General features: G+C 35.5%; 1 protein-coding gene across 6 annotated transcripts in view; it reads right to left on the minus strand.

Moving 5' to 3' along the window:
• Nucleotides 1–25,155, minus strand: part of RASA2 (RAS p21 protein activator 2) — a 122,779-nt gene that overhangs the window by 64,097 nt on the left and 33,527 nt on the right. For all 6 annotated transcript variants that reach the window (XM_023260515.2, XM_023260513.2, XM_023260514.2 and 3 more), the window contains exons 3-5: nt 24,053–24,156; nt 14,808–14,902; nt 3,102–3,178 (exon numbers count right to left, since the gene is read on the minus strand). In XM_023260515.2, coding sequence (XP_023116283.1) covers nt 3,102–3,178; nt 14,808–14,902; nt 24,053–24,156 — 276 coding nt within the window. The remainder of the gene's footprint in view (nt 1–3,101; nt 3,179–14,807; nt 14,903–24,052; nt 24,157–25,155) is intronic.

Below are 25,155 nucleotides of genomic sequence, written 5' to 3' on the forward strand. Positions count from 1 at the left end.
GGGATTTAAAAGAAGGTAAGGTTTCTACACTTTATTCTAACCAGTAAAACAGCAATACCAGTAGACTACAATAAGTTATACATGTATAATGTAATCCTAAAGCAACCACTAAAAAACTACACAAAGAGATAGAAAAACAGTACAGGTAAATCAAAATGGAATTCTAAAAAATGTTCAAGGAACTCAAAGGAAAAAGAAAACAGTAAAAGAGAAGAGAAAAACGAAAAAGTGGCAGATTTAAGCTTAACACATCAGTAATTACATTAAAAGTAAATGCTATAAATTCACTAAAGAAAAGACTGGCAGAGTGGGTTTTAAAAAAGTGACACCCAACTATATTCTATCTATAAGAAACTACACAAAATTGGATGGATCTGATTGAAAAAGCCAATCTCAAAAGGTTATATATGATAAGACTCCATTTACATAACATTCTTGAAATGACAAAAATATAGATATGGAGACAGATTAGAGGTTGCCAAAGGTTACAAATGTTAGTGGGGGAAGGAATGGGTGTGAGTATAACAGGGTAGCATAAGGAAGATATTTATTGTGACAGAAAGATTATATATCTTGATTGTGGCAGTTACCACAAATCTACGCATGCAATAAAAGATACACAACATACTGTACAGTATACAATGTCAATTTTCCAGTTTTTACATTGTATTATAGTTATATAAGATGTAATTATTGAGAAATACTGAGCGAAGGGTACACAGGACCTCTCCATACTTTGTAATTTCTTATAAATCTATGATTATCTCAAAAGCAAGAAGTTAAAAAAAAAATCAAACTGCCACAGTTCAAATCCAGGCTCTACCACTCCCTGTACAAACTTGGGCTCATTTAACCAATCTGTGTATTGTTTTATCAACTGTAAAATAAGGACAAGAGTATCTACCAAGTTGTAATAATAAATAAATAATACCTAAAAAAAAGATTGAACTCCTGATATATGCAACAACGTGGATGAATCTCAAAAGCATTATGCTAAATGAAAGAGGCTAGTCACAAAAGCCTACATATTATATGAATCTGTTCATATGACATTTTGGAAAAGGCAAAACTATAGGGACTAAAATCAGATCATGGTTGCCTGGAACTGAGCATAAGGAGAGGGGACTGAACACATCTCTGAGTAATGCGTTTTGTTAGAGTTTCGACTTTTGAAGTTGTGCTAATATTCTACATATTAAAAAAATAGAAGTAAACAACAAGAATGGGGGCAAAATCCCATTAACCTGAACGCAAACAAACCAAACCAAATGAAACCAAACCAACTATTTCAAATGTTATAACATAACCAAAGTGAGCAGGGGAGGGAGTGGTGGAAAGGGACTACTCCACATACTTGCATTATATGCTTCTCAGTCTAGGGGGAAAAATACTGCAAACAAATCTTGAGCTATTTTTAGTAAGTAAATCCAAACTGAGGAACATTAAAAAAACAAAAACAAAAGGACTTCAAAAATCTCAATACCATGAAAGATAAAGAAAAGCTAAAAACGATTACTGGCTGAGGAGATTAAAGAGACATGTAAACTAAATGTAATACATGATCTTGGACTGGATCCTTTTTTGGAGAAGAAAAAATACCTTAAAGGGCGTTATCGGGACAGCTGACAAAAGTAAAATATAATAACTGTAGATTAAAGTACTGGAATATAAAAAGCATACATTATACTTTTTTAAAATTTTTTTTTAATGTTTTTATTTATTTTTGAGACAAAGAGAGACAGAGCATGAGCAGGGGAGGGGCAGAGAGAGAGGAAGACACAGAATCTGAAGCAGGTTCCAGGCTCCGAGCTGTCAGCACAGAGCCCAATGTGGGGCTCGAACTCACAGACTGTGAGATCATGACCTTAGCTGAAGTCCAACACTCAACCAACTGAGCCACCTGGGCGCCCCATACATTATACTTTTATTGTAACAATGTTGAGCTTCCTGAGTTTGATAATTGTATTACGGTTATTTAAGAGAATATACTTACTCTTAGGTTAGGACTATACACTGATATATTAAGGATCATGATAATATGCAACCTTCCTTAAGAGAGTTCTACGGGTACCTGGGTGGTTCAGTCGGTTGAACGTCCAACTCTTGATGGCAGCTCAGGTCATGATCTCACAGTTCGTGGGATCACGCCCCACGTTGGGCTCCATGCTGATAGTGCAGAACCTGTTTGGGATTCTCTCTCTCCCTCTCTCTCTGCCCCTCCCCTGCTTGCACTCTCTCTCTCAAAATAAACTTAAAAAAAAAAGAGTTCTAAAAAAAGTAATATTATATATTTAATAAACATAAATAAATAAAGAGAGACAGAGAGGAGGAGAGAGGGAGGGGAAAATGCCTCAAAGGGGCTGGGGTGTTCATAATAAGGAGAATAAATTATAGTCTAGAGAGAAACACTCACCCCACTGTAAGGTAAGTGGGTATGGTAGAAAACAGCATCTAATTGAGAAGGCAGTAAAGGAAACAGTAACTCAGGAGATATTCAGATTATTAGTTAATACAAAGAGAAAAAGAAGTCAGGGATATCCAGTAGTTTGTTGATAACACAGAGGAAAAGTTTGGGTGGAAGAGAAAAGAGAGAATTAGGCTTGAACAGATTTCCAGAGCAGTTAGAAGATTAGAGTCTGAACCTCAGAAAATGACTTGAGGGCAAAACAGGAATTTTTAAGTAGGTGAGAATCAATACATTCTCAAGGTAGCCATTTAGTTTTAGTCCCAGGGTTCCTAATGCTCAGCTCTGTGGTATCAGTCTCTTCTCTAGAGGCCCTCTAATAGGAAGCCTTTCCAATTCTCTTCTGCCAGGTAGTTAGACACGTTTATCCATGATCCTGTAACAGCCCCTTGCCTAACTCTATCATTTAACCCACATTCAATAAACAAGGCTGAATGAATTAATGACTTATCATAACCTGAGTAGACTAGACATAAGAAAACAAACTGGAAATCAACTTAATAAAGGAACAACACAGCAGAGTTTCATTTTTCAAAAAAGTTTCTGAAGTATATAAAATAAGGTGTGGGCTTAAGGTTCAAAGAATACAAAATGGAGAATTATTTCCAGTTGATTTTGGTAAAAGAAATATGCTTACTGTACAACAAGCTGCTGGCACACAGTTCCATTCTCTGTTATCAGTTCATTCAGTTTTAATTCAAGGTGAACTTTACCCTATAATGAGAAAAAAAAAATTGGCAAACTGAGTAGTCTATTTTGCTGACAAATTATTAAAGGTATGTACTTTTTCAAATGGTACCTAAAATATTTAGTTATTCACTAACTAAACTTGTGATCCCTAGCACATGGCTTTGCCCATATTAAGTACTCGTTAAATGACTAATAACCAATGATGTAGATCTAGTCAAATGCTTATATCAGACACGGCATTCAAATCTAAGAATGTAATCCCAGTTCAAAAAGTATTTATGAATCTCAATTACCATAGATTTTTTTAAAAAGGTAGCATTTATGTTTTAGGAAACTTTGAAATGAAAGCAAATTATAAAACATAGAATGCTTTTTCCAGAAAATCTAAACCATCAATAAGGATAGAGGCAGTATCATTATACGTCGAGAGAAATCATACAATTCTGAAAAATAAAACTAAGTTAGAGCTAGTTAAGACTCAAGTTGTCAACACTTCTCTGAAAATTAAAGACTTATGGAATATCTACTATATTTTAGTAGTCACTCACTGTAGGGCTGGGTAGGAATCAATAGATATATAAGACAACAATCACTGCTTATAAGAAGCTCGCAATCTAGTGGGAAGACAATAAACAAAAGATAATATAGGACCAAGAGCCCTAATGAAAAAAATGGGATACCGAAAATAAATGAGTACTTTCTTAATTAGCTGTTAATAAATGGGAGTTGTAAAAATCCAGTACTACATATAAATTTAAAGCAAACTCAACTTCTCATGAAATGAAGGCTTAGGGACAATACAATCTGGAGCTTGATATTTTCATGCTGCCACCAGTGATGAGCAATTCTAAACTGGTTATGAGCAATTCTGAAGTGGTTAAGAATCAGTCTTGGATTACCTCCACCCAGCTGACATGACAAATTCTCACAGTAGAGATTTCAGGGGTGTGATGTCTAGGGGCTGATGACGTAAGTAATTTCATCAGAGATAGGAAAGTTCATTATCAAGTCACTGTTCCTCTTTGGAATAACCCCTTTCAGACATTCTTTCACAGTAATCTAACCTGAATCGGCCTCACTATCTTATGAGGGTTTGCTCCGTAAGAGTGAATCTGAGGTGCATTAACTACAAAGCTCAGGGTCAGATGTGTAGTGAGGAGCAACAACACTGATTGGCAGATCTCAACACAAAAGTCTGCATGAGAAAGCTAAGTTCTAAAGAAACAAAAGCATTAGCAGTAGTAAAATTGGAAGTTAGGTGGAACTGGAATTAAACTAAGCCAATTTTCCACTAAAAATTCAGGCACAACTATCGATAAATTCACATAAAATTTATAAAATTGGTCATTAATTCTACTTTAATATTCACAACCCTTACTACTAGACAATGACCCAGAAGAGGTTCATGATATGTAGTAATTTTTAATATTACTCAACTCGAATTTTGAATCATCTTTGCTGTCAGGCCAGCATACGTGTGTCACTTACTAAGTGAGCCTAGCCAACTGCATCAACATTTGCAGCTCAAAGCAATTTTACTATTTTAACATGTATGCATTTAATGGTAGAAACTGTATGCTAACAAGGCACTCCCAACAGTCTCTCAGGAAATATCTACGATCTATCCTAGTTCTAAAACAACTGAAACTATTAAAATAACAGTAGGAAAAAAAAAGTACAATAGTTCCATTCACAACTAAAAATCATAGCACTGCATCAAGTAAAGCCTAGAAATAAAAAATGTATATATTTAATGGGATTCTACTAGGAATCATTATCATTCAGTCAGAGCCTACCTAATACGTTCATTATTCCTACTGGCTGTTGAAGAGACCATTCCTTTGGTATTAGTCAGCAATAACATAGTTGTGTATTTAACCTGGTCAAGAAAAGACTGGGGACAGAATAGGTAACCACAAGACATATACTGTCAGGGTGGAACACTAAAATTAAAAAGCATTATGAATTAGGGGTATCAGGGTGGCTCAGTTGGTTGGACATCTGACTCTTGATTTGGCTCAGGTCATGATCTTGTGGTTTGGGGTCGAGCTCTGTGCTGATAGCAGGAAGCCTACTTGGGATATTCTCTCTCTCTCTCTCTCTCTCTCTCTCTGTCTGTCTGTCTCAGGGTCAAACCTTGCGTACGGCTCTGCACAGATAACAGGGAGCCTGCTTGGGATTCTCCCTCTCTTCTTCTCTCTCTCAAAATAAAGAAATAAACTTAAAAAAAAAAAGCATTATAAGTTAAATCAAGGAAATTATCATTTCTAAACTATGAAACACTACCTCATTGTATACTTTAACATGAAAGTATGTACATGATACTTAGCAAAAGAAACAAGTTAGAAAATAGGGTGTATAATGTTAATTTGGAAAAATGAAACATACTACATATATTACTATATGAATTTACTACAAGTCATCTACTTAAAACACTGACAGAAGTTATCTTTGGTTGGTAGGATTTCAGATTTTTTTGCTCATCTAGATTTTAAAAATTTCTACTACCAAAGAGTCCTGTTTTTTAGGAAAAATAAAGTTTTAAAAAATTACTTGAAAACTACTTTTCAGTATTAGAAACCCAAATCTATGAACATCTTAGAGAAAATATTTAGTATTCCTTAATACATTCATACAAAAGTTTGGTTTTATTTACATCTGTCATCATTTTATAGATTTGGATTATAGCAAAACAAGTTAGGTATTTTTTGTTTTGTTTTGTTTTTGGAGAGGGTAGTTTTGGGTTCAGCAAAACATTTCCTAGTCTCCTCTGAAGCCAGGTGATAGTGGCTAAGGACAGCCATATGATACAATTTTGGCCAATAATATATAAGTAGAAGTTGCTGGTGGGCATCTGAAGAAGCTTGTTGAATGGGACTCCCTAACTGCAGCAGTGGCTTGAGAGGCTGAAGAACTTAAACAAGGCAGTCTACAGTCTCATGGTGCTGGGCATATAAAAACTGGAGCCCAAGGCCCAACAAGGTAGAGTGCCACTGGCAAATACACAGGCTTTCTGTTGGAACCTCTGAAGGACTATGCCTAAAGAGTAAGAGTGAACAACACTGACCAGCCTGTACAAAGACCAAAACTGGGGTGCCTGGGTGGCTCAGTCGGTTACGAGTCTGACTCTTGATTTCGCCTCAGGGCACGATCTCAAAGTTAGTGAGATCAAGCCCCATGTCAGATTTTGTGCTGATAGCAAAGAGCCTGCTTAGGATTCTCTCTGCCCCTCCCCAGCTTGTGTATGCATGCACACTCATTCTCTCTTTCCCAAAATAAATAAACAAATGTTAAAAAAAAAAGAAAGAAAAGAAAAACAAAACAAAACAAAAACAAAGATCAAAACCTAGCCTAGAATCAGCCAAACCCCTAACCTCTAGATATGCCAAAAGTAAAAAACTAAATCTTCGGGGCGCCTGGGTGGCTTGGTCGGTTAAGCATCCGACTTTGGCTCAGGTCATGATCTCACGGTCTGTGAGTTTGAGCCCCGCGTCGGGCTCTGTGCTGACAGCTCAGAGCCTGGAGCCTGTTTCAGATTCTGTGTCTCCCTCTCTCTCTGCTCCTCCCCTGTTCATGCTCTGTCTCTCTCTGTCTCAAAAATAAATAAACGTTAAAAAAAATAATAATAAAAAAAAACTTTATGAAAAAAAACTAAATCTTCTCTGAAGGAAGAAAAACATCATCCACAGCTTCAAGTTATATCTAAACTATTTCATATTTTTCAATGTTCAGCATTCCATCAAAACTTATGAAGCATGCCAGAAGACATACACCAAAAACAAAAACGAAAATAAAAACCAACAAAAAGCAGTCAATTTAGAGGAGATGCAAATGTTGGAGTTAACTGACAGAGGTCAAAATAACTGCTTAACAGGGCGCCTGGGTGGCTCAGTCGGTTGAGCATCCAGCTTTAGCTCAGGTCATGATCTCTCGGTTTGTGAGTTCAAGCCCCGCGTTGGACTCTGTGCTGACAGCTCGGAGCCTGGAGCCTGCTTCAGATTCTGTGTCTCCCTCTCTCTGCCCCTCCCCTGCAAACGGTCTGTCTTTCTCCATCTCTCAATAATAAATAAATGTTAAATTTTTTTTTTAAAAAATAGCTGCTTAAAATATTTACTAAGGTAGACAACAAAATGAAAAAGCCAACAAAACACTGAAAACTATAAAGTGTATCAAATGAAAAATTTAGATTTAGGCAATAGAATAACCACAATGATGTATTCAACAGCAAATTAACCACAGCTGAAATGAGAACTGGTAAGATGGGAGATAAATTAGTCAGTGGAAAATATCCACAGTGAAGCACAGAGAGGGGGAAAACATAAGAGACACAGGAAAACATAGGAAAATGGTCTATTATTCATGTAACTGGAGTCCCAGAAGAGGAGACAGATAAAATAGGGAAGGAGAGAAAAAAAAGATAAAGAAATAATTGCCTGGAATTTTCCAAAACTAAAGAAAGACATCAAGGCAGAGATCTAAGAGCCCCTATGAACACCCATAGGATAAACATAAAACCATATGAAGGCAGAGCATAGTAAAACTGCTAAAAGCAGATCAAAAGAAAATCCTAAAAGCAACTAGAGAAAACGGAGACGTTAGCCACAATGAACCAACTACAAGACTCTGATAAGAAACTATGTTTGATGATAAATATGCAATGTGATTTGGTCCATTACTGCTTTCTTATTACCCAATCTCCTAAGGGAGGTTCAATGACAAAACAGTATACTTTTCATATATGTCAGAAAATATTGGGAAGATTAGATAACTGGCAAGGTATTTTCTATGTTTTATTTAAAGTAAACCAAATAAGGGGTGCTTAGATGGCTCAGCCAGTTAAATGTCTGATTTTGGCTCAGGTCATGATCTCCCAGTTCGTGAGTTAAAGCCCTGCATCGGGCTTTGTGCTGACAGCTCTGAGCCTGGAGCCTGCTTCAGATTCTCTGTCTCCCTCTCTCTCTGTACCTCCCCAGCTCATGCTCTGCTTCTCTCTCTCTCTCTCAAAAATAAATAAACATTAAAAAAATAAAGTAAACCAAATTCTTGGGAGCTATTCTATATATATCTTGTAGCAATGATTACGTTAAGTTGATATATGCGATTATATCACATTAACTTGTACTAGGAAGCATATTTAGAAACTTCTATTACTCTAGGATTATATGAAAGTTGAATATTTTATATTAAATATAGCTAACTTTATTTCAATCACTTTTACAAAAGTTCACACAAAAATCTGTATTTTTGTAGAAGATATCATGAGAATTTCTGCATAGAGGTTCAGAAACTCAGGTGAATTACAAGTATTTGGGCAAAACCCAATGCACATACTTAAAAACTTCTTCAGTCTAGATTTTTTTTTTAGTTTTTATCACAAAATACTACATTATAACAACCATTCCACATAAAAGAACTCAGTATATTTTAACTGGTGGGAAGTTTTCTTCATATGGGGGGTGGGAGGGGAAATCCCAACTTCTTGTTATCTGACAGATATTTTCATATATAGTAAATCATTTTGGACACAATTAGCTGTCAGATAAAAAACAAAATAAAGGTTTTACTTAATCTCTCTTATTTATGGGTAGATTTGTTCTTCTCCTTAAAGAAGTATTTACTGGGGCGCCTGGGTGGCTTGGTCGGTTAAGCGTCCGACTTTGGCTCAGGTCATGATCTCACGGTCCGTGAGTTCGAGCCCCACGCCGGGCTCTGTGCTGACAGCTCAGAGCCTGGAGCCTGTTTCACATTCTGTGTCTCCCTCTCTCTCTGCCCCTCCCCTGTTCATGCTCTGTCTCTCTCTGTCTCAAAAAAAATAAATAAATAAACGTTAAAAAAAAAATTTAAAAAAAAAGAAGTATTTATTACAATCTAGAATGGCTCCTGTTATTTCACATTTACAATTTTACAAATGAAGTTTTTACAAAATTAACCTGTAACAATGAATTATACCTTTATGTTCACTGTGTTTTAATCAGGCATGTAAAAAAACCCAGATGTATGTACTATTAGGTACGATCATCGCATTTATTATTTGTAATACTTGTTTAAAGTGTAGGGCAGAGGCCATATTAAAAAAAAAAAAACATAAAACAATCAATAGCTTATGGCATGATCCAGAAATTCAAGATAAGCTTGTTGGTAAAGACTTATTAACTAAGTCAGTACATCAAAAAGACACGATTGACAGCCTATCTGGATTTACTGCTTGTACAAGTTGTAAGAGACAAACACCCTTAATTAACGAGAGTACCAACTTCTCCAGATAACAGATATGGTTTAATCAGTCTTATGTAAAGGCATACTCTTTATCACAGCACCTAAGAACTAAAGAAAGGAAAAATACCTCAAGTTTGTTGTGAATTCTAGGACTATATAGTTAAAAGCATGGCTGCTGATCACTGAAGCCAAAAAGAGGATTTATAGAAAGAGGCACCCACAGAATCCATATTAACTTTACTTATGTGGAAAAGAGTAGGAGAAAGAACACTAAGTTTAGTAGGATGATAACCACAACCAGAAACTGAGGAAGAGAATGCTTCAAAAACAAAGAGTGGTCCACTGCATCAAAGCTGCTGGAAGATCATGTAAGAGGGGGACTGAAAAATGTCCACCAGACTTATTGATACAACGTCATGGAAAAAATTATGGAGAGTCTTTTGTGTTCTCCCTCTGCCCACTGTGGGGTATGAAGGCAGATAAGAGAGGGTTAGGAAGAGAATGGTTCAAATGGAGGGAGAAACTGCAAAACAAAAACAAAAAAGAAACAGAAAAAAAAGTGGAGAAAAATACATTCATGAAATATTAATAATAATATCTCAAATGTCTGAAAACTGAAAATAATTCTCATTAAAAAATTTTTTTTAACATTTATTCATTTTTGAGACAGAAAGAACGTGAGCGGGTGAGGGGCAGAGAGAGAGGGAGACAGAGAATCTGAAGCAGGCTCCAGGCTCTGAGCTGTCAGCACAGACTCCAAGATCATTACCTGAGCCGAAGTCAGACATTCAACCAAATAAGCCACCCAGGCACCCTGAAAATAACTTTCATTTTTAATGGCAATAATAAAGCACCCGGGAAACAATCCAAATTAAGAGGTTAGTGTTCTTTGTAATTTTCAACTGTTTTGATATAAAACCCATCTTACTACTACTGGGATCTGTTCATTTGAAGGCTAAATTACATTTCTGCATATTACTTCCCTACAACTTCAGAACTGAAGGGAATCCTATACAATGAAGTTCTCATTTCACAGATGAAGATTCTCAGACAACAACAGGTTAGCAACTGTTTTGGGTACAAATGCCAATTAGTGGTAGAGCTGGGAAAACAAACATCTTCCCCTCTGAGGGAGAGATGCCAATAATTTCTTCCACCCAAACCCTTTCTTAGGGGAGATGCCTACCCAAAGTCCCAAAATAGATTGCTTTACAGTAACTTTGCCCCAATCATACCAATTAGAATGCAGTGGACATATGACCCAAGTTGGGCCAAATGCTCTAAATTGTGGCAGAGAACTAAATCAGATCTTAGAAGGTGAGGGGTTGTAGGGTCATGTAAACTCAGGCTGATGTGGGCATTTTTTTAGCTGTCAGGAAGAGATTAGAGAGAAACAGAAGTGAGAAACATGTAATCTCATCAGATATACAAAATGAATACAAGGGAATCTCATCATTAAATAGTGGGTTTTGTTCCTTTCATTTTGCAAAGTGAATAGTATTAAAATGAGAGTACAAGATAGGAAATATTAACTATTCATTTTACAAAATAAGAGGGAAGGAAAAAACACTAAACAGTGAGCACTTATACTCAACGAGCATAGTGAGCATACGAATAAGAAAATATGAATCAGTGGATTCAGTTCCCAAGTGCCCCTTGCAGTATTTACTGCTGCACTGAGTGAAAGTCCACAGTTTAAAGATACAATACAGGGGCGCCTGGGTGGTTTGGTCAGTTAAGTGTCCAACTCTTGATTTTGGCTCAGCCGTTCATGGGATTGAGTCCACGATGGGCTCTACACTGACAAAACAGAGCCTGCTTGGGATCCTCTCTCTCTCACCCTCTCTCTACCCCTCCCCCACTCACATTCATACACTCTCTCAAAATAACTAAATGTTAAAAAAAGATACAATACATATTTTTCATTCACCACGGTCCCGAATGCAAGCCAACTATTTTATGTAGTAGTCAACCAAAAACAAACTACCCAATATTTTAGTGCACTTTATGAGAAGTTAAAATCTTTTCAAAAATAATTTTGACTATGTAAACTGTATCTAGATTATTATTGTAAGAACCTGATCTCCACTTAAAAGGCAGCTCCTCGGGGCGCCTGGGTGGCACAGTCGGTTAAGCGTCCGACTTCAGCCAGGTCACGATCTCGCGGTCTGTGAGTTCGAGCCCCGCGTGGGGCTCTGGGCTGATGGCTCAGAGCCTGGAGCCTGTTTCCGATTCTGTGTCTCCCTCTCTCTCTGCCCTTCCCCCGTTCATGCTCTGTCTCTCTCTGTCCCAAAAATAAATAAACGTTGAAAAAAAAAAATTAAAAAAAAAAAAAAAAGGCAGCTCCTCTTAAGTAAATGCCTGACAACTTCCAGCTCTCAATGGCCATACCAAAGTTCCTGTAATTATACTCTAAGAAGTTCCCTAGGAACTTTCAAATGCCCCTCCCTTTTTCTTTAAGCTAATCTGAGTAGGCTTCTGTTCCTTACACTCAGATGTTCTCTCCTAATAACCTGCTGAAGCCTTTTCATGCCCAACAGTACAAATAGTGAAAAGCAAGAAAGCTTTTTTAGACTCAGACAAGATCTCTATTGGAACCATGGTTCCATCACCTAATAGTTCTATGACTTTGGAGATGTCATTTAACCTCTATGAATCCATTTTCTATATTTGTACAATGGAGTTATTAAGGCTACCTACATCTCATAATGCTTTTCTGAAGATTAAATGAGAAAATGTATATTAAGTACTTAGTACTGTGCTTGGGATACACCATCTAATCACTAACAGTAACTACTAGGCGGAATCCCTACCGAACCCATTCCTTCTCAGGATGGCTCCATCAACTGCTCTTATTTCTATGGTATTTTGTAAAATTCCACAAAATTTGTGCAAGTGAACAAATCTATTAACAAAGTAGGATTTGTATGAAACGTAGGCTACTCTTCTATCTTTTCTAGGCTCACAAAGTTAATTTAGTATTCCTGTATCAGTTTTGGGGCCAAACAACAGTATTTCCAATAGTACCATATTAACCTGAAAGGTGTTCTACATCCTCCCAGCCACTAATGTACTCTTCTTTCTAAAATGTGTTTAAAATTTTGGGGCGCCTAGGTGGCTCAGTTGGTTGAGCGTCTGACTTCGGCTCAGGTCATGATCTTACAGTTTGTGGGTTCGAGCCCTGCATCAGGCTCTGTGCTGAGAGCCTGCTCAGAGCCTGCAGCCTGCCTCAGATTCTGTGCCTCCTCTCTCTCTGCCCCTCCGCAGCTCATGCTCTGTCTCCCTCCGTCTCTCAAAAATAAATGTCAAAAAAAAAAAATCTAAAGTGTGTTTAAAATTTTTTAAAAATGTTTATTCATTTTTGAGAGATACAGAGCATGAGAAGGGGAGGGGCAGAGAGAGAGGGAGACACAGAATCTGAAGAAGGGTCCAGGCTCTGAGCTGTCAGCATAGTGCCTGATGCAGGGCTCTAACTCACGTACCATGAGATCACGACCTGAGCTGAAGTTGGACACTCAACCGACTGAGCCACCCAGGTGCCCCTAAAGTGTATTTTAAAGGGACCTTACTAATTACCATTTAAGCAAAAAACTTGTAAAGGTTAATAACTCATGGTCATGAAAATCATTCATAACAAATAAAAAATGTTGACATTATCTCTAACAATGAAATGCTATTTCCAGGATTTTATGATTCAGAGATGAGTTTTACCCACTCAACTGAATTAAATCCTGTTATCTAATACTAATCTCTAATACCATCTCCAAGAATTACATATTCCAGAGAGATTTCTACTTTTTGAGAGTTGGGGGACTTAGATCTTTTAGCAAACTTATACTGGCCATAAGAATGAATTTTAATAAATTACATCTTTAATATAAAACTCAAATTTCATTTTATACCAAATTATCAAAGCCTTTTCTTGTCTCACTTTTTGTTAAAACTATTAAAAAGGAAAAGCTTTAATAGTTTTAAATTAAAAACTTTAAGACTTTCATATCTGCCTTTTGGTCAGGTATATTATGAAAATGGCCACCTGAGTGACTGATGGTAAACAGGTATTTTATATTTGTGTAGCAATTAACAGTTTTTAAAACACTGTTAAAAATATTTCACCTAATTCTCACAACCACAGGCACCAACATGGCAACTTTTATTTCAATTTTATAGAAATAAAATTCAAGGTCAGTAAAGCAACCACATATGAAAATTAGGATCTAAATTTTCTGACTTCTTGTGCAAAAGCCTTTCCATTTTGTCACACTGTCTTCCACCTGTGTGGTATACAATAGTGGCTAACTGGAATCTGAATAACAGTTACTGCCAAATAGAATGAAAAGAACATTAAAATGAAGTAGAGTGAATAAAATAGGAAAAGTTTCAATTATATTTTGTACTTAAGAAGGGGTTTTATATACAAATACTTAAGTTTTTGAGAATTTAATCAAAGAGAATGCTTGAGAGGTTATGAGGAAATAGAGACACACGCACTTTATTTGCAAATATCTGTGGGTGCACGCAAAGCACTTTTTCTTGTCTTAAACTTCTGTTTGAGTCACAGCGGCAAATTATAACTTCTTTTGGAGAGGAAGAATTCTGCTTGCAGTATGTCCTCGGGAAATGGTTTCACAATCCTTACCATATTTTATAAATAAACAGGGTTACAAAAAAAGGATTCCCTTCAGATAGAAATAACAATTTCTAAGAGAAACTCAGACTTCTCAGAAAGAAATAGAAAGTTAAGCTACTTGGCTAAACATGTATTTTTACTCACATATAGAATCTGTAAGAACTCTTATTCTGGCAAGAGGAAAGAAGAGCTTTAAAAAGGTAATAATACCCTTCCAAATAAAAAGAAGGGTGAACAACAGGAAGGACAGGTGTGGGAATGAAAGGCTCTGCAAGGTGGGCTCAGGCATGGTTTGAATGAATATTTTCCCAAGACTAGTTTATTAAGAGAATAAACAACATCCTGGTCAAAACAGATAAAATCACAGACTTCTGGGATTCTCTTCAAAGTAAGAATTAACGTAGCTTTTCTCTTAAAAAAAATTTCCCAACCAAAAAAATTAATAATTTGCCATTGCGACTCGAACAAAAGAACTAAAACAGGAAAAAATGTACCCCTAACATAACTTCCCCAAACTCTCTCTCTTTCTCTCTCTCTCTCTCTCTCTCTCTCTCTCTCTCTCTCTCTCTCTCTCACACACACACACACACACACACACACACACACACACACACACACACGCATTATTCTTGAATTCAAGGCAAGGCATTTCTTTCCAGCTATATATTACCTAAAGGTCTATAATATTTGGTCCCAGAATTTAAGATAATGTGTAATAGCGCTGTCTGTATAAACTAGAATAGTTTGTTTTCCACACACTTTCTGCATGCTGACAATCTCTTATACCATTTATGCCTTAGTATTTACCTGAACCTCTGAATTGGAGTCAACAGGCTGTAGTAAAAACCAAGTTTCTTTGCCACTGTGGTTACATAAGTCTTCTTTTTTGATGGCTACTTTTCCTATAGGAAATAATGTAAGAGAAACATATTTTGTATAATCATTAGCACTGCTAAAAAAAAATCATTAGCACTATTATATGTAATACTTCTAGAAAATATTTAAAATAATTTGTACCTACTGATATTAAAAAATCCACTTTTTTTTTCTCATTAAACTTTTGCTTTAATGGTTCTAAAATTCTATTACAGATTTTTGGTCAAGTTGTTTTCTATATCCTAAAGAATGAAAAAGTGCCTCAGTTCCCCCTGACCCTTGGCAGACCCTTTTCTGGGTCATTTTGAATCAGGGGATTAGACAAAAATTCAGTTGTATTTACATGCAAATGAATTTTTTAGTACTTACTCAATAGATTCACGTTTTTACCCAAAGTTCATTCCATGTAAAAAGCAATGTACAATGACAATGTAAACTAATCCTCCCAAACCTTTAACACCATGAATAAACTGTATGTTCTATCTAGACAGACATATTTGCATTTAATAAGAGTTCACAAGTTCCAATTAAGAGAAAAAGATGAATACCATATAACACTAACAATTTTAAAAACGGACTTGAAAATTACAGATTAAGACAATAGTTTTCTTTAAAATCTGCTTTTATCAAAACATTATAAACACTGCTTATGTTGCTTCAATGCATACCAAAAAATAATAACAATGATAAATAATAATAATAATCAGGGCAGTTCCCTAAAGAGTTTCTACCTCTTAGAGAAAGATACGGTACAATGAACAAAGTTGTACGAGAGAAAGAAACAGAAATGTTCTTATTATAATGAAGTATTTGCCATGTTGGTACAAAGCATTTCCTTCCTCAATTCAAGTTTTAAGAAGCAGACCCAGTTTTGCATACAACTGACAATTTATTCCAAGACTCTACACAAAAGTTTCAACAAAGAATATATACTAAAGTCAAAGTTCACTTTCTTTCATCAGGTAAGAATTTCACTTTAAGTGTCCTAATTACACTTCGTGCCCTTTCTCTTTCTGATCTATCTTGGTCTTTTAGTTCCACATTTGAAAACTTTTAGAAAACAGTAAAAAGTTTTCTATCAGGATTTATCAATTGTTCTGTATCAAGTGGTAAGGAAAGGTATGACAAGAAAAAAAAAAAACACAAAAAAACTTTCTTTAAAAATTTGGAATTAGGTAGTGGTGATGGTTGCACAAATCTGTGAATATACTAAAAACCACTGCAGGGGTGCGTGGTGGCTCAGTCAGTTAAGCGCTTGACTTTGACTCAGGTCATGATCTCATGGTTCATGAGCTCAAGTCCCGCATCAGGCTCTGCACTAATAGTGCAGAGCCTGCTTGGGATTTTCTCCCTCCTCTCTCTCTGCCCCTCCTCCCCTGCTCACGCTTTCTCTCTCTCAAAATAAATAAACATACATACATACATACAATAGTTAGATGATGGATGAATAAATAAATTAAATAAATAAATAAATAAATAAATAAATAGGATGAAGTCTAATGTAAAGGCCAAAATCTTCTTGTGAATATATGGAATTTATAATTCATTCAAATCTTGAGGAAATAGCACCAGGAAAATAATATATTTCAGTGCTTTTTTTGGTTAAATTTAAGACACAAAATGATGGGAAAACAAATTTTTCCACTACTGGATATATTGATTAAAAGCCAAGTACAGAATTTAGGCACTCAAATATTCTTTACACTGTTGAAGAAGTTTAGGTTAAGAGAGAAATTACACAAATCTCTTGATATGTTTCACCTATGGATTATAGCAAATTCCTGGCAAATCAATATAATACCAAGAATGGCTTAAGATACAGAATTATGACAAAGTATTAAGTAGTGCATGTCACAAATGATTATGATTATCAAAAGTCTATCGAGTGGCTCCATTTACGAATGAATCTACTCCAGATATGAACATTAAGGCAATGTATAACAGTTTGATACACACACACACACACACACACACACACACACACGTACACACAGAAATAGATCTATATATCCTGTAGCTGAAGTTCTTACATTTTGAAAACAACTCATTTCCCCCTTTAAGAATCTTGGTATCTATGCACCATTTATGTCTGCTTTCCAGAAAAATGCAGATATTATCTGGCATGTAATTTTAAGAGAGTTTACTCACCATCCAGTAACTCGCTGAGAGATTCCTGGTTAAGGCCTGATAAGACGGTTTCTAGGATTTTTAGTTTTATACATAATTTATGCATATGTACACAAATATACATGTGTGTATATATTTTCATATTTACAAGTATTACCAAAGCAAGCCCCCAACTTGAAAATAAGGTTTTTGAAAAAGTTTATTTTGAAGTTTACTGGCTTAGCTGATTCATTTACTCATTCAACAAATAATCACAATACCACTGTGCTTTAAATAGTGATATGATTTCCAGACTCTGCTAACCAAAATCTATTTAATTAGTAATGCTTCTAAAAACTAGAGAGTAGGAACTCTACTCAGATCGCTGAGTATCCATCTTTATCACATGTGTCTTCCCAAATGAGAATTCTCTTAGTTCACAGGTAAAAATTCCCAGAAGCAAGTACCTTCTTCCTTCTACTGCATATCTTGTGCATCCCTGGCACTCACTGCCATGAAAGAGTTGAATGATTCTGGTCTTCTGAGAGAGAAGCCCTTCTCTGATTAGTTGTAAAAATTCTGTGCCTCTAATGGTCCCAAAGATTATCTCAAGTTTAGTGTTCACCATTTTGAGCAAAGTTAACTCATCACTTTAGTAGCCATGAAATCACCAACCTCAAAAAAACAAACAAAAAACCTCCCAGGAACAAACTACTCAACAAATTATTTAAAGGTACTATTTCATTTCCCCACTGTCCTGACAAACTCATAGACAGAAAAAGCTCAGACCAAACACACACACACACACACACACACACACACACACACACACACACGCACACACACACACCCCAGATGCTGTATTAGTTCCTTAAAATAAGACAAGGAGAGGAAACACAAAAAGAAATGAAGGAACTGTGGGCACAGAAACTATCTTTGTTGGTCTCAAAGTAAAAAAAAAAAAAAAGTATTCTCAGCTTTCCAGCACCACTTCTAAACAGCATTTTCTTGCCATCTGTAAAAACTGTGTTATATTTGGGCCCCATTTTTAGATACAACATATTCTTAGAAATTTCATCCTCATACAGATCACCAACTGGCAAATCTTGATAGCTCTGTTCCTACATGGACGCTAGTAGAAATGGATGAAAAGAGCAGATATAAGTAGTGACAACTGTGACTGTCTATACAGGATGAAAATGGATCAGAAAACTGAACAAATTCTGGCACACAGTCAACAACAGCAATTCAATCACAAAACTTTAATGCCCTAGTGTATAGAGTTTAGGGTACATTTTGTTCTCCATGGTAGACTGGTATATTAATGGTCCCCAAAAATCATTCTTCCTTGGTCTATGCCATCGTGTGGTCTTCTCCAGCACAGACTCTGGTTTGGCCATGTCACTTGCTTTTGCCAAATGGGACATCAGCAAATGTGATGCAAGTAGAATCTTACTAAACACCTGTGCAGTAGGGCTTACCCTCTTAAAACCCCAAAACCATATGGAAAGGAAGGCCCAGATAACAGCCAGCACCAGCCACCAGACATATGAGTCAGGCCATTTAGTCCAGTCAATCTTCTGGATAGTGCACATTAGTGATCCCAGTTGAGACCAATGGAATAACCACCAGTTGAGCTCAACCCAAATTAACAACCCTGAGGATCATGACCAAATATATAGTTGATGTATTTAGCCACCAAGTATTGGAATGGTTTGTTATGTACCAACAGATAAGTGATACAGACCCTATGCAAACAGATACGAAAGTGTCATCTTAGGCAATTTTGACTTCAGAGCTAAATGCCAGCAGAAATTACAAATTGAAAAGTTGGAAAAGACCTTAGCAATCTTAAACTCAGACTTATTTTATAGATACACCAGGCCTAAGAAGGTAAAGTGATGTGTTTAAGAGCACACAGCCAGGAAGTGACAGAGTCATGAATGAATTCAGGTTTCTGATAGCCTAGTGAAATTCTCTTATACTGTTCTGAAACAAGGCGAAAGAAAAAAAAACTTGCCTAGGTCAGATAACCACAGTTTAGTTTTTCAGCCTAGATGCCCCTCAAAGTAAAACACCCAGAAAATACACACTATAAGATAAAATATATGTTTTATTTTTCTATTAGAATTCTCACTGGAAATGGAAATACATTCTTACATAAAACTTTTATCCTTTTTCTCTCCTTTTAAGAGAGGACACTATACCTTACGTCAATATATCACAAAGTAAAATAAAACCTTAACTTTGCAACTTCCTATCTTTTTATAGCAAAGTTCCTAGGTCTCAAGTTTTTAATTCACAATCAAATTTTTGTACTAACTACCTGGCATACGAAGACAACTAACATAAAATATTTTGCCCCATGTTGATAACAGTTATTACTTCTGGGAAGGGGACTGGGAGGGAGTCAGTAGTCAAAATGAATTAGGATTATCTACAGTACTACAATTTGAAATTTTTTTATAAAAAGACAAAAAATTCATGTATTACTTACACAAAAAACAAACAAGCTCTTAAAACTGTACTTGGCTAGTGCACATTCTCAGAAATTCTTAAGTTTCAAAGATGGGTCTTTCAACTTTAGCTCAAATTTCATTTGAAAATGCTATAGTACTGTTTAATCTACAACTTAGCAACTAAGAATTATAAAATAATTAAACTCAATTTTCAATAGCTGAAATTTAAAAAACAAACAAACAAACAAAAACAACCCCAGGGTGCCTGGATGGCTCAGTGGGGTAAGACTCTTGATTTCCGCTCAGGTCAAGATTCCAGAGTTGAGCCCCCAAGTTAGGCCCTGCGCTGAGCATGTAACCTACTTAAGATTTTCTACCTCCCCTTGTGCTCCCTCTGTCTCCCCGGTGCTTAAAAAAAAAAAAAAAAAAAAAAAAAAAAAAAAAAAAGGCAACGACTGAACTTTATGAGTTAGTGACAAAAGAAAATATGTTGAACTACAAAAATGTAAAGATTCATAAATGAAAACTATTTTCCAACTTTAACAGGTACATACATGATGCTGAGTTTACTTTAATAATAATTCCTATGTGTAAAAGGAAAAAAACTGCCACTAAATGCAAAAATTTTGTCTTAATAAAAATAAAATTATTTGAAAAAAAAGTTCTCACACCAAGTTATGGGTTTCTGATACTGTTACACAAAGAAATATTTATGTAAAATTTTTTTGTTTAAAAGTACAATTGACTTTTACTTTAAAAACAAAAAAACTTAACACAGGGAACTTTTGGAAATCGTAATTATAAACCTCAACTAAAGGCCTTTCAATGAAATAATGTATGATGACTATAGTATTGTATGCAAACAATGAAAATTACAAAATTTTCTTAAAAAGACATGATAGAGAGACACTCTCTCTCAAGGGTCGCTCATAACCACCAAGAGCCTTTATCTAATCCTTACCCTACTCTGCCTCTCTCTAGTTGTTGACATTAAAAGATCTCCTGGCCTTCTGAGATGTGAATCTCTCCTATCTCTGTTCCTACATCCCTGATAAATTTTATCAATCTTCATTGAAGCCTCATTTTCCCTGCGTTTTCCTTATCTGCTCCCAGCACAATTTCATTGGTTCCTGCAGAGTCTTCAAGTATCACTTAATGCTAATGACTCTCAAATTCACATCTCAAGCCCTTCTCTCTAAGCTTCAGATCTGTATTTCCAACAGTCAACTAAAGTGTCCACCAAGATGTTTCCCAGGTAATACAAGTTTAACTTGTTTGAAATCAAAGTCATCCTTTCCTCTTCCCATCCTGCTGTGTTCTTTATCTCAGTTAATGATGGCCATAGAAACAATACCATTTTTAACTTTCCTTTCTCACAATCCTTCATCCCCTTATAGCCCCTAAACCCTACTTGAAGCTTCTTCAGTAAAGTACATGCACTCATTCACATTCCCACTGCCACTGCCCTTTGCATCTCATTTGATTATAGCCTCCCTGACTCTAATTTCTCTACTCTAAACCATAAACTACAGATCACATATGTAAAGTGTGTGTATATATACTTTAAAAGAACATATATACATATATATACATTTACATATGTAATCTATAGACACTGAGTTTGTATTTTGGAAGTTACTGCTGTAGACCATAAAAAGTTGTTAAACTACAAAAGTATTCATGTATACATAGTCATATATAATTTTTAAAATGTTTTTCTTCTTTTTTTTTTTTTTTAAAGTTTTCTCATTCTTAAAAGGTTCAACATTACTGTCTATAGGATGAAGTCCAAACTTCTAAGCACGGTTTTTAGGGTCCATCACAACTTGGCCCCAATTTATATTCCCAGTTTCACTTCTACCACCCTCTTCCTAAGTAATTTATATATTCCAGTAGATACACCACAAACATGATTTGTTTTTTCTCCTCTAATTCTGCGAATCCCTATAACCTGGCAATTTCTTACTTTTCCTACTTAGGTAGTCTGTTAATCCTCCACCAAACAAAGATTACCTGTTGTCTGTGTTCTCAAGTACTTTGTTCATATCTCTAGCCCAGATCCAATTACAATAAATTAGAATTAGAGTACAAGTGTGCCTCTCTGATAGCCTGGGAATAACCTGAGTTGTCTTCTTTGTATGCCACACAGAAGTGTTTGTAAATGTTGGTTTCACTGAATTGAGGATGGGACCTCAGGGGTCTGCTAGAAAGAAAAGAGTCTGCATATACATAAAGAACTCAGAAGAAGAAAGACAACTAGGATAATACAAAGTCATTAAACTCAAACTGTATTTTCTCTGGCTTTCAACAAGGTGAAAAAGCAATCAAAAAGAGTCAAATATGACAAAGAGGCAGATAAGGATTCAACACTATGAAAATGCCTTTTGTGACAAAGAAAAAGTATTTGTTATGTGTACAGCTGACAAAAGTTAACATATTTAACAAATAAGTACGCATAAAAGTAAACAAATCCATCCAAATGAAAAATGGGCATGACAATGAAAAACAAGTTTATAGAAGAAAAATATAAAAGACTAATAAACATACAAAAAATTCAACAAATTCATTGATAATCAAAAAAATACAAGTCAAAAAATATTATTTTTCACCTATCAAATTGGGAGAAACTTTTTTCAATGCTAATATCCAAGAATATCCATGATATGGTGAAATGATTATGCCCAGGCCATGTTTGGGGGAATTTAAATTACCATAGTATTTCTGGGGGCCAATGAAAAAACACAGAAGAAATTTTAAAAATATTCATATCTTGGGGCACCTGGGTGGCTCAGTCAGTTAACCATCCAACTCTTAATTTTGGTTCAGGTGGGATCAAGCCCAGCATCAGACTCTGTACTGACAGTGTGGAGCCTACTTAGGATTCTCTCTCTCCTTCTCTCCCTGCACCCACAACCCCCGCCCCACCAGCTTATGCCTTTGCCTGTGCATGTGCATGCACTCTCTAAGTAAATAAATAAACTTTTAAAAATAACTAAATAAAAATATTCATATCCTTTAACCCAGTATTTTCACTTCTAGGAATTTATTCTAAGAAAAAGAGACATACTAAGATGTATGCAAGAAGGATGTTCATACCAACACCATTTTTTTTAAAGTCTATTTATTTATTTTGAGAGAGTAAGAGAGCACAAGCAGGGGAGGGGCAGGGAGAGAGGAAGAGAGAGAGAATCTGAAGCAGGCTCTGCACTGTCAGCACAGAATCAGATGCAGGGCTCGAACTCACAAATCTTGAGATCGTGACCCGAGCTGAAATCAAGAGTCGGATGTTCAACCAACTGAGCCACCCAGGTGCCCCAGGAGCTCATAGCAACATCATTTAGAGAATCAACAATCTGAAAACATAAGTGTTCACCAACAAAGAGGTGGTTAAAACAATGTATTTCTTTACAGAGGATATTTAACAAATAATTTTAAAAAACACTTAATGACAAGGGAAAAGGATCATTAGATGAAAAAAGGAAAAAACTGAATAGTGCAATGTAATAATATAAATACAGAAAATAAAGGGAAGAAATATACAAATTATTAACTAGTTATTCCTGTGCACAGCCACTACTGATCACTAAGAACATGTAACAGCTTTAGAATTAAAATATATATATACTGTTTTTAAAGGTTATTTGATTTCCTCTAAAAGGATTCTAGCAAACTTCAAAAAAGGTTTGTCAGGAAAATATAGAAGCCAGATTACAAAGATTTAAAAACAAAGTAGCAGTAAGCAGAAGGATACAAACCATTTGTTAAGAAGTTCAACAGCAAAAGCGGAAACACATTAGATGGTAGTTAAGAGAGGACAAAGTCAAATAAACCATTTAAAAAAGTCAAATTAACCATTTAAACTGTAGAAGACTTGAGCATATTTCCAATCAGAAAGGAGAAATGGAAATGACGAAATTCACAATACTAAAAAGCAAGAGGATAATACATGCAAATTACAGACCTCTACCTGTTATTAAAACACAGACAATGGTACAAAGACCATGAATCTGACACATACATGTCCATTTAGCTTTGTTCTACTCCATGCCCAGAGCATACCCCAGCCTTAGACAATTATTTAAGAAATAGAGTTCATGGTCACCAATAGAGCCAGAGAGAAAACATACGTCTACATTAAAGCAAATTATTACTTCTATTAAAAAAGCTTCAAAAATAAATGTTCTTTGGGAGATGAAATACTGCGATCTTTGTATAAAAACATTCTTTGAACCATTCAGCAAATACTTACCAAGCTTTTACTAAATGTAAGGCACTCTGTGAGTGATGGTCTCTACCTTCATAAATACCCTATTAGACAAGATACTAAACAAAAAACTGATGAACAAGTGTAATGAATACTAACGAAAATGGCCCTACAGGTACTTTGGAAACATGACACCATGATTAGGGGGAGATCAGTCACGACACCTCCAAAGCATTACCTAAACTGAGCATACAAATTAAAAATAAGATTCACAAACAAACATGAAGAGTAAAGGATTAGAAATACTGAACATTTATTATTTTGTTGTTTTCAATGCTTTATATTTACAGAAAGAATAAACAGAAACACCAACACTGTGATTAAAGATAATTATGAACAGTACCTACCTATACGAAGGTCTCTTTGTAAAACATTCTTATCATAAACATAGAAAGACAAATACTGGAAAGTTCTTGGAATCTCAAAGTAAAATTCTTCACTGAAAAATGGGCTAGAGAGAAAGGGGGAAAAGCTCATTAAATTTAAATTTGACAGTGTCCTCAAACAGTATTTTCAATAAAATAAATTACAGACTAAAACATCATAGGGAAAAGCTTCAAAAGCCCAAAATTATTCTCTATGCTAAGTTCCAACTAAACCTTATACAAACCAAACTGAACTCTGAGAGGACCTCAATTGCTAGGCTGAGCTCTGAACAGCTTTTCAGAAGTCCTATGGACAGAAGACCCAATTATTGCCTAGGGTCATGTCCACCTCAAGTGGACACGATGAGCTGAGGAGAGTGTCCTTCACAACATCATCATCTCAGAAATATTTATAGCTTTATTAATCACAATTGACAACACAAAAGGATAATGTTTTGAAAAGTATTATTTTAAAATATACTTAAGAAATTACAATGGGTTATTTTGAATCAACTTAAGTTATACATTACATATAATGAAATCCAATTTAAAGTACAGAGGTTAATGATTTCACAAATTTATAAACCTGTGTCATCTCCATCCCAGTCAACACGTAGTAACACTTCTGTCTCCCAGAAGGTTTCTGTATACTCCTCTGCAGTTATCCCACCACACCTGACACAGGCAACCAGTGATCTGATTTCTATTATACAGATCTGTCAAAGAATCCCATATAAATAGAATTAAATAGTATGTACTCTTGTGTCTAGCTTCTCTCACTCAGCTTAACAACTGAGATTTTTCCATTTTGCTCATGTGTTTTAATTGCTGCATAATATTCCCTTCATGAATATTCCACAATCTATTCTCCCAGTCATGTCATGCAAGTTGTTTCTAATTTGGGCTGTTAAAAAGAAAGCTGCTATAACATTTTTATAGAAGGTTTTTTCTGAACATATGCTTTCAATTATTTTGGGTAGACAGCTAAAAGAGTGGAATTGTTAAGTTAAAAGGTAGATGAATTTTTAATTTATAAGAAACTGCTGTCAAACGGTTTTCCAACACCTGTGTCCCAAACAAATGTG

This window comes from Felis catus, chromosome C2 (genome assembly GCF_018350175.1).
Source record: "Felis catus isolate Fca126 chromosome C2, F.catus_Fca126_mat1.0, whole genome shotgun sequence".
NCBI classification, from domain to species: Eukaryota; Metazoa; Chordata; class Mammalia; order Carnivora; family Felidae; genus Felis; species Felis catus.